The sequence below is a fragment of the Cervus elaphus genome, chromosome 1 (genome assembly GCF_910594005.1).
Source record: "Cervus elaphus chromosome 1, mCerEla1.1, whole genome shotgun sequence".
Classification (NCBI taxonomy): Eukaryota; Metazoa; Chordata; class Mammalia; order Artiodactyla; family Cervidae; genus Cervus; species Cervus elaphus.
Window position 1 is genome coordinate 94312443 of NC_057815.1, and position 11502 is coordinate 94323944.

Sequence of the window (11502 nt, forward strand, 5' to 3'; positions counted from 1 at the left end):
TTTACTTAAATCTTCTGAGAGATTTAAAAATGATTGCCTGGGTGCCTGCCTATCCTCCAGGATATCCTGCCTATTCTCTAGTGAAAAGTTGTAAGGAATAATTTAAAGAAAGGAAGAAAACAGCATAATGATCTTTACAGTTCCATGGAGACCCGCATGACACAAAAATACTCAATTACTGACACAGAGTCAATGGTCAGAATAACAATGAAAAAGACTAAAGTGCTTTATTGCTGCAAAATTGGAAGTTTCAATAGTCATGATAAAATTGCAAATTAATCACTACCATTGCATATATTTTTTTCTATTTATTATTCCAGTAAATATATGTCATGGGTGCTGCATTAAAAATATACCATTTAACCTATACGAGGAGGATATTACTATTCCCAGGTTCAGAGGACGCTGCACTCAGATAAACCATGTGATTTGACCAAAGGTGTGTAATTGATGACTAGAAGATTTGAAATTAAAGCCTTGTCTTTAAATGAGTGATATATATGCATTTTCTTTTCATATGACAAACACATAACAATTATTGTAATGCAATGTGTTGCAATAATAGTGGTCTAAACCATAGTGTTTCCTGAGCTGAGATTTACCACTTTTGCATAATGTTCACATAGCCTCATAGAAGATAAAATCTAGTATAAGGAAATACATTCCCTCTCATAATGTTTAACCTATGTTCTCTTCTTCTATGAATTCCTTTTGCTTTAGAATTGAGGAAAATTTGCATACAGTAAAAGATGGCGTTAAATTGTACAGATGGGTAAGTTTGGAAAATGTGCCATTTGTTCCTAATACCTAATACATTTCAACACCACAGACATTTCCCTGATACTTTATAACCCCTGCTTCTTGTCTCCTCCCATCATAAAGGCAATTTCCCTCTGACCTTAACTTCCCAAACAGCACGCTCTCACCTAGAGCAAATGCTGGTCTGGTTTCTATCCCTACTCTCATTTTCCCTGTTTCTGAATTTCACATAAATGAAACCACACAATAAATATTCTTAGCTCTATCTTGCACTCAGCTCAATTATTTTGAAATTCAGCTGTGCTGAGTTTATATGGATGCATAACAGTCCTCTGCATACATATATCCCATCTTACTAGTTCTCCTACCAATAGATATTTGAGTTTGGGTTTATTATAAAATATCTTGTATAAACACCCTTATAAAAGCATATGTGTGTATATATGTATTATTTTTACTAGTTATAGATCTAAGAGGCAATTACTGTTACATAAGCAGCTGCATTTTTAACTTTATAAGAACCTAACTTTCTGAACTTATGGTAACATTTTACATCACCAAAAGCCATGTGTGGGGATTCGATTTGCCCCATCTCCTTGGCAATATTTGATGCAAACATTTTAAAAATAACTTATAAATGGAATTGGGATAAAATAATCTCATTGTGAGTTGAATTTTCATTTACTTGGTAGCTAGTGAAAGTGGACACTTTTCTATGTACTTTGCTATTCATATACCCACATCTTACAGTTCTAAAATTTGCCCATTTTAATTGTTTTCTTCTTTTTATTGATTGTTTGAATACTTTGCTAGATAAAACTACTTTTTCAGATTTTTTTTTTTCCCCTAGACTCTCTTGTTTCTGATGTTTCTGTTAAGTTCTGTCTCAAGTTGCTACAGTGATACAAAGCAGAGTTGTGCGACCAGCAGGAAGGGCAGAAAACCCTCTCCCGCCAAAAAGTTCCAAACAAAGCAGTTTGGGATACAGGAGACAGGAGATGAAGTGGGTAGCAGAGGCCATAAAACTGATAAAACTGCAAGCTGAGGCACGTAGAGGAACATTCTGAAGACAGGAAAGGAAGCAGGAAAACTGAAAATCTCTCTCTGTTATCACTTCAAAAGAAAGAAAGAAAAGAAAGTGAAGTCGCTCAGTCGTGTCCGACTCTTTGCGACCCCGTGGACTAATGCCCAAGAGGCTCCTCCGTCCATGGGATTCTCCAGGCAAGAGGACTGGAGTGGGTTTCCATTTCCTTCTCCAGGGCATCTTCCCGACCCAGAGATCGAACCCAGGTCTCCCGCAATGTAGGCAGACGCTTTATCCTCTGAGACACCAGGGAAGCCCCAAGAAAACTGGAGTCGATTGCTCTGCCCTCCTCCAGGGGATCTTTCCAACCCAGGAATCAAACTCAGATCTCTCACATGCAGGCAGATTCTTTAACATCTGAGCCACCAGGGAAACCGTATCACTTCAAACATTACTCTAATTTTGTTGCATTAAATATATTGGTGTGTTAGGAAATCTGGAGTCTATTTTGGACATGGTGACACTCTGCTCTGAATATATCTGAATATTGTCATCTTCTTAAGTGAGTTGATTTTATTTGTTCTTTTTCTTTTTCAGAATTAACAAGGTTTGTGTTAAACTACAGACTCTACCTCATGGGTGATTTCATAAATACTAGTTCATATTTTAGCCTTGTCTGGGGTACTAGAATTGTCCCCCACAGCCACATGCATCAGGATAAGTGAACTGGAAAATTCATACAAAGAATAAGGATCTGACTTTCATTGGCTCTTTTTTCCCCTTCAGTTTAGCCCCCAAATTCTGTGACTATTGACTCAAACATTTTTATTATTTAGATCAGAAAACCTGGGTTGTATTCAAGATTTCTATTTGAATGGTGCAAACTAGGAACTTTCCTCAAAAGAAAAATCGCAAAATGAGAAAATAACCCACTCCTTTGGCTTCTAATGCTGTAAGAATCTCCTCCACACAATGGCAGCCTATCTTAAGCATCTCTTCATTGACGTGTAGAGTTCAAAAAGACATCAACAACAGGAATTTGTCAGAAATCTCTTCAAGGCAGCCTTCACGTCCTTGTTCCTCAGGCTGTAGATCATGGGGTTCAGCATGGGAATCACCAGCGTATAAAACACTGAAGCCATTTTATCAGTTTCTAATGAATGGTTATTTCGAGGCTGTAAATACATGAAAAGCAGAGTTCCATAGAAGACTGACACAGCGGTCATATGCGAAGCGCATGTGGAGAAGGCTCTTTTCCTTCCTTCTGATGAACGTATCCTTAGAATGGACAAAATGATGTTGAAGTAAGATGCTACAACTACAGTTATGGAAAACATCAAGTTTGTAGATGCAGACACGAACACTACTGTTTCCGGGAAGGACGTATCAGAGCAGGACAGGGCTAAGAGTGGGACAATGTCACAGTAAAAGTGATTGATCACATTGAGAGAGCAGTAAGCCATTGAGAATACAGAAAAGGAAGTCACAACTGATGTGGAAAAGCTATAGAGGTATGTGAGGGAAACTAGCAGAAAGCAGACCTGTCGAGACACCACCGCCATGTAGAGCAGGGGGTTACAAATGGCCACATAGCGGTCATAGGCCATCACTGCTAAAATGAAAATTTCAGCTACGATGAAAACCAAGAACCCTCCTAGCTGAATGGCACATTCATAGTAGGAGGTGGTGTGTCTCTTTACTAAGAAGTTGATCAGCATTTTAGGAGCAATGACAGTTGAATTGCCAAGATTGATGATGGCCAAGTGCCTGAGGAAGAAATACATGGGGGTCTGAAGTCGAGAGTCCACACTGGTGAGGGTGATGATGCTTAGGTTGCCTGTCACGGTCAGTCCATAGATGACCAGGAAGACAAAGAAGAGTGGGATCTGGAGGTCTGTACGTTCTGAGACTCCTGTGAGAATAAACTCAGTGACTCGGGTGAAATTTCCATGAGCCATATAAGTGTTTGGAAATTAATCTATTTGGGGAAGAAAAGAAAATGTGGTTACAAACTTCCAAGTAATTATTTTCTTAGATTGCCATTAGATGACAAGGACAATTCTTGGGGTGGGGTTTCCTGAAATCATGTTTCCAAACTACATCAGCTCCTCTACTTATGCTGAAATCTAGTATACTCCAGCTTATGTGGTGATTTAGTCACTAAGTTGTGTCTGACTCTTGCGACCCCGTGGACTGTAACCCCCCAGGCTTCTCTGTCCATGGGATTTTCCAGGCAAGAACACTGGAGTGGATTGCCATTTCCTTCTCCAGGGGATTTTCCCAACCGAGGAACTGAACCCAGGTCTCCTGCATTGCAGGCAGATTCTCTACCGACTGAGCTTTGAGGGACGCCCATATAGTTTTCCTAAATGGAAAAAATAAAATGTTAAAAAGCAACCATTGTAAAGCACATTGTATCCATCCTCTAATTTTCTCTGTCAGAGTTCCACATTGTTTTTTTTTTTTTTTTTTTTTTTGCCAATTTTCATGATATTTTCCATCCTAAGCATCCCCTCACCTACCTCCTGAGATCAAGCTTGTATTAACACTGTCATAGACTATTATATCCTTCTGGTCTCCACGTTGTGATTCACATTAGCTGATAGGCAGATAATAGTCATTAAAACTTTTAGGTAGCATGTAGTCTGAGATATTTTTAGAATAATTTATAAAAGCTTTAGTCTTGGTTTCAATGCATTCCACAATCAGATACATATCATTTTTTCTATTCATATCACATTGGACCAGGCTTTTTGAACTCTAAATTTTCATCTCAATCTTTCTGTTTCCCTACTGACATTCAAAAGTACCAGTTGAACTAAGAGCACACAACCTAGAATGTAAACCTTTTATTCTTAGCTGTTATTTTCTCTGCAGAGGTTCTGATTTATCAAACCAGGAATCTAGTCCAATCCAAGGAGTGGTGTTGAGAAAGAAAGGCAATAGTGAAGGTTGCTGAGCCAGTTCTAATCCTCTTTCCCAGATAGTATTTTCTGCTGCTTCTCTAGGCTTCTGTGGTGGCCCAGGTGGTAAAGAATCTGCGTGCAATGCAGGAGACCCAGTTTCGACCCCTGGAAGATCCCCTGGAGAAGGAAATGGCTGTTTCTCTACTGAGTCCCACTCCGCTTTCAGGCTCCTTCCTCACGCACAGATAAGGACCAGGTGTTGCCTCGTCTGTTGTCATGGGTTTCATTGTACAAAGAGAGACACATTGGATTAAGCAAAGGGGTTCAGATTACTAGTATCAGTCTTACAACTCTGAAGTCTTCAGCTGTGCTAGGATTATTCTAACGCTTACTGATGGTATCTCCATTTTCAGTGTCAGTAATTATCTCTTTCTGAAATTCCAGGTTCTTTTACCTTGCCCATTCTTTTTTAATTTTGATTTTAATTTTCTGCTTTAAGAATATATAGCATGTGACCTGCCCCATTAAATGATTAATGGGTCAACTGTACAGTATTGTTAATTAGAGTTACTATATTATAGAGTGGATCTCTATGTCTTATTCAATCTTATGTAAATGAAACTGTATTTGTTGATTAGCAATTCCCCATGTGATTCAACTTACAACTTCTGGTTATTTATCCAAAAAAACTGCTTCAGTATCTTAAATAGATAGGGATACCCTTCCTATTCTTATTATTTGGGAAAAAAATATCTCTAGTCATTTTTTAATATCCTAGTGCAACATTTTATATGCTTCCATTGAGGACTAATATTTAGAGTAGACAGAATACAAAAAGTATGCAGTGGGAAGACTGATTTTTCACCCTTCAGTCTTGGTGATAGCCGTGAGGAGTTCTGTGGGTTTCATGACTTTCTCATAACTCTTAACAAATCATTATACTTTTTGACCAGTATAATCACTAAGTTTGTAAAATCTTTTCTGAAAAACAAACAAACAAGTGCTAAGAAACCAGCAAGAAAAACAAACAAGTAAAAATTATCGAAGTTTATGCATGGGAGTTATTTTCATACTGAAGAATATGCATATCCATACATTACAATTATTTTGGGGCTTCCCTGGTGGTTCAGTGGTAGAGAATTCCCCTGCAATGTGGGAGACTTGGGTTCAATCCCTGGGTTGGGAAGATCCCTGGAGAAGGGAACAGCTACCCACTCTGTTATACCCACAATATTCTGTCCTGAAGAACTCCATGGACTGTATAGTCCATGGGGTCACAAAGAGTTGGACATGACTGAACAACTTTCACTTCAATTCACTTCAGAGTCAATTTTAATATAAATAAAATTATTTTATGTATGTACAATTTTTCATGAATAATACATAGTTTAAATTATTATTTTTCAAATATTACATTGGGTATATTTATAAAAAACAAATATTATATTAAATAAATACTAAAAAGTATTTGCTATTGATATGAAATTTAAATTTAAATTTCCTGTATTTTATCTGGAAATCCTAACATAAATGGATTCTCTTAGATTAAATTGGTGATGATTATTTTAAGGTACCTGTAACTTCTTCTTCACTTGTAATATCGAGATACCACTTTGACTTTCACAAATCAAACAATATATGACATATAGTCAAGTCATATGATTAATGCCTTTCAAACTATCATCTTATTCCAGGGAAACCATTTAGCAAAGGAAATAATGAAATTTTTGTGGTGTAAAGAATAAGCAGTCAGTGACCTTCAAAGTGTCCTTAGTCAGAATCTAAGAATCAAGGGAAATTACCAACACCCGAGTTGTTATCAAAATCAATATTTTTTATATGCTCACCTTTATGAAGAACTGGGTTTTCTGCTCTTATGTTCTCTTGATATTTCTTTGGGTAGGGAGAATATATGCTTTCCTCTTTCTTTGTAATGTCCCTGAGGAAGTAGCAAGGAATTTAAATCATCTGAGAGATTTAAAAAAGAAATTGCCTGTGGTGCCTGCTAATTCTCCAGGATATTTTGCATATTCTCTAGCGGAGAAATTGTAAAGGATAATTTAAGGAAAAGAAGAAAGCAGCATAAATGATCTGTAGAGTTCCATGGAGACCTACATGCCATAAAGTACTTATTCACAGAGTCAGTGATTTAAATAACATTAAAAGCATTACTGTATGAGTTTTATTTCAGCAAAACTGGAACAGTTTGAAAAGTCATGATAAAATTGTAAATGAATCATCATCACTGCATAGAGTTTTTTTGTTTTTTGTTTTTTTTTTCTTTTTGCAGTAAAATAAGTAGTAGGCCCTGGATTAAACATATATCATTTGACCTATATGGTACAGATATTACTATCTCCATATTCAGAGGACACAAATCTAAGACAAACTCTATCATTTGATCAAAAACATGTAATTGGTAACTAGAAGATTTGAAATTAAAACCTCATCTTTGAGTGATATACATACATTGACTTTTAATATGACAAACACATAATTCTTGCAGTGCAATGTGTTACAATAATAATAGTCTAACTGGTAGTGTTTTCTGAGCTATCTCATCATTCTTGCATAATGTTCAGCATAACTTCATAGACATTAAAATATAACAGAAGATAATATATTCCCTCTCATAACATTTACCCATGCTCTCTTCCTCTATTACTTCCTCATGTAGAATTGAGGGGAATTCATATATAGTTAAAGATGGATCTAAAATGTAAAAACGGGTATGTTTTAGTAAATGTGCCATTTGTTCCTAATACCTAAATCAAGATATAGAACATTATCAACACCAAAAATGATCCCTGATATTTTAAATGCCCCCAAAATATCCCTACACCCTAGGCTATCCCCATTATAATGCTGAACAACATCCTCCAACTTCCACTTACTGCAGCTATAAGCTTATCTTCCCTGTTTCTGAATTTCATATAAGTGGAATCACACAATAAACAGTCTCAAATAAGCAGTCTTTCACTCAGCATAAACTGAAACTGAAGTCGCTCGGTCATGTCTGACTCTTTGCGACCCCATGGACTGTAGCCTGCCAGGCTCCTCTGTCCATGGGATTCTCCAGCCAAGATTACTAGAGTGGGTTGCCATTTCCTTCTCCAGGGGATCTTCCCGACCCAGGGATCGAACCCAGGTCTCCCGCAATGCAGGCAGACGCTTTAACCTCTGAGCCATCAGGGAAGCAATATTGAAATTTATCTGTGCTGCATTTATACAAGGGGCTTCCGTGGTGGCTCAGATGGTAGAGAATCCGCCTGCAATGCGGGAGACCTAGGTTCAATAATTGACTATGTGCGTATATCCCACCTTTAACCATCCTCTTGTTGAAGGGTATTTGAATTTTGGCTTGTTGTAATAAGTCTAGTGTTAACACTCCTGTATAACTGTGTATGTGCATATATGTGGGGCTTCCCAGGGGATAAAGAACTTGCCTGCCAATGAAAGAAACATAAGAGATGAGATGCAGTTTCCATCCCTGGGTTGGAAAGATCCTCTGGAAGAGGGCATGCAACCCGCTCCAGTATTCTTCCCTGGAGAATTCAATGAAGAGAGGAGTCCATAGTGTCACAAAGACTTGGGTGCAACTAAAGTGACTTAGCATGCATGTGTATAGATGTATTTATTTCCCTAGTAATAGATCTATGAGGGAAATTACTGGAACATAGATAACTATATATTTAACTTCATAACAAACTGCATATTTCTAAACTAACTGTTGCATTTTCATTACTTAAAACCATGTAAGAGAATCCATACTATCCCCACATACTTGCCAATATTTGAAGTCAAAATTAAAAAAAAAAAAAAAAAAAAGATTTATAAATTGAAACTGGGAGAAAAAATAGTATTGTGAGTTTGTATTTCATTTACTTGATGATTAATAATACTGAATACTTTTCTATATACTTGTTGTTCATTCATATATCTCCATCTTAAATGTCTAAATTTTGTTCATTTTAATTGAGATTTTTCTTTTGGTTGATTTTTAGAATTTTTATAAGTGTGATAGATAAAATTACTTTTTCAAATTTAATTTGAGAAGTTTTATTTTTTTTTCTATTTTTCTGTTTAGCGCTTTGACCCACGACTTGCAGTTTTACAAAGAAGAGTTTTGCTACCACTAAAGAGGGCAGAACAGTCTCTCCCACCAAACAGTTCCATGTGTACAAAACAGATTGGGATGAAGAAGACGAAGTGGATAGGAGAGGACATAAAGCTGAAAAAATCCCAACCTAAGGAGCACAGACTGACACTGAAGACTGAGAAGCGAGCAGGAGAACACGGAATCACTCTCTGTTGTCACTTCGAGGATTACACTCATTTTCTTGAAAACACTGATGTTCAGAGGTCTTGGAGTCTGTGTTAGACATGGGGACATCGTACTGTGAAGACTTCTAAATATTGTTATAATCTTAAGAGAGTTGATTTTATTTGTTCTTTTTTTTTTTTTATTTTAGAAGAAATTAACAAGGTGTCTCAAACTACAAACTCTGTCTCATGAGTGGTTACATAAATATTTCTTTGTACATTTAGCCTTCTCTGGGATTCCCGGGTGGTTCAGTGGTAAAGAATCCACCTGCAGGAGACACAGGAGACGTGGGTTTTTATCCCTGGGTCAGGAAGATCTCCTGGAGGAAGAAATGGTAACCCATTTAAATATTCTTGCCTGGAAAATTCACTGGACAGAGGAGCCTGGCAGGTTGCAGTCCATGGGGTCTCAAAGTGTCAGACATGACTGAGCACACACACACACACACACACACACACACACACACAATCTTTCCTGGGATACTGAAATCTCCACACCTATGTGCCTCGAGACCAGTAAATTGCACAGATTTTGTACAAATAATATGAATCTGACTTTCACTAGCTCTTTTTCCAATTCATCCCCAAAATTTCTGTGGCTGTTGTCTCAAATGTTTCACTTTCTAGATTAGAAAAAAGGGCTTGAATTCAAGAGTTCTGTTTGAAAGGTGTGGACTAGAACCTTTTCTCAAAACAGAAATTGCAAAATGGGAAAATCATCCATTCCTTTAGCTTCTAATGTTGTTCAGACTATATTCCACAAAGTGGCAGCCTATCTTAACCATCTCTTCAGTGACCTATAGAGTTCTAACACTACATTACTAATTGGTCAGAAATTTCCTCAAGGCAGCCTTCACGTCCTTGTTCCTCAGGCTGTAGATCACGGGGTTCAGCATGGGAATCACCAGTGTATAAAACACGGAGGCCATTTTGTCAATATCCAGTGAGTGGTTATTTCGAGGCTGCAAATACATAAAAAGCAGAGTTCCATAGAAGACTGACACAGCGGTCATATGTGAAGCGCATGTGGAGAAGGCTCTTTTCCTTCCTTCTGATGAACGTATCCTTAGAATGGACAAAATGATGTTGAAATAAGATGCTACAACTACAGTTATGGAAAACGTCAAGTTTGTAGATGCAGATACGAATACTACTGTTTCTGGTAATGAAGTATCAGAGCAAGACAAAGCTATCAGAGGGACAGTGTCACAGTAAAAATGATTGATTACATTGCAAGAACAATAAGACATAGAAAATAACATGAAACTACAATAGCTGTGGAAAAGCTATAGAGGTATGTGAGGGAAACTAGCAGAAAGCAGACCTGTCGAGACACCACCGCCATGTAGAGCAGGGGGTTACAAATGGCCACATAGCGGTCATAGGCCATCACTGCTAAAATGAAAATTTCGGCTACAATGAAAACCAAGAACCCTCCTAGTTGGGCGGCACATTCATAGTAGGAGGTGGTATGTTTTTTTAACTAAAAAGTTGATCAGCATTTTAGGAGCAATGTCAGTTGAATTGCCAAGATTGATGATGGCCAAGTGCCTGAGGAAGAAATACATGGGGGTCTGAAGTCGAGAGTCCACACTGGTGAGGGTGATGATGCTTAGGTTGCCTGTCACAGTCAGTCCATAGATGACCAGGAAGACAAAGAAGAGTGGGATCTGGAGGTCTGTACGTTCTGAGACTCCTGTGAGAATAAACTCAGTGACTCTGGTGAAATTTCCATTAGCCATGTATGAGTTTGGAAAGTCATCTATATGGAAGAAAAAAAGACTTGGTTAGAAATTAAGGAATTATTTTCTAGGACTGTCAATAGATGGCAAAAGCACCCCTTGGATGAGATTTCCTTGAAGAATTTATTGAACTCATGTTTCTAGGTCTATTAAATCAAATTTGAAATCATCAATTAAAGAGAATATTTGAGTGTGGCAAATTGAATAGCTGATCCAACATTATGAATATTCCAAAGATCCAATCCAATGAATTTTATTAAGTTATGGATATCTTATTAGCTTCAAAATATTTAAATCCATGATTCATATCATGGCATCATATCGATATCTTCTGTGCTGAGTGTAAGAAACTCCTGAGTAATTGTGTGCTTCGGGTGTTCTGCAGGAAGCACAAGCTGGAATCAAGTTGGCCGGGAGACGGATCAATCACCTCAGGTATGCAGAGGACACCACCCTTATGGCAGAAAGTGAAGAAGAACTAAAGAGCCTCTTGATGAAAGTGGACGAGGAGAGTGAAAAAGTTGGCTTAAAGCTCAATATTCAGAAAACTAAGATCATGGCATATGGTCCCATCACTTCATTACAAATAGATGGAGAAACAGTGGAAACAGTGTCAGACTTTATTTTTGGGGGCTCCAAAATGACTGCAGATGGTGACTGCAGCCATGACATTAAAAGATGCTTACTCCTTGGAAAGAAAGTTATGACCAACCTAGATAACATATTAAAAAGCAGAGACGTTACATTG

At 37.6% G+C, this 11502-nt stretch overlaps 1 protein-coding gene and 1 pseudogene across 1 annotated transcript; both read right to left on the reverse strand.

The window, feature by feature from the left end:
- Positions 1-2808: 2808 nt before the first annotated feature.
- LOC122700314 (olfactory receptor 8J3-like) lies at positions 2809-3741 on the reverse strand. Its single transcript, XM_043913111.1, has one exon. The coding sequence runs from the start codon at positions 3739-3741 to the stop codon at positions 2809-2811; it is 933 nt and encodes a 310-aa protein (XP_043769046.1).
- Positions 3742-9833: 6092 nt separating this feature from the next.
- Positions 9834-10754, reverse strand: LOC122700438 (annotated as a pseudogene).
- Positions 10755-11502: the final 748 nt, after the last annotated feature.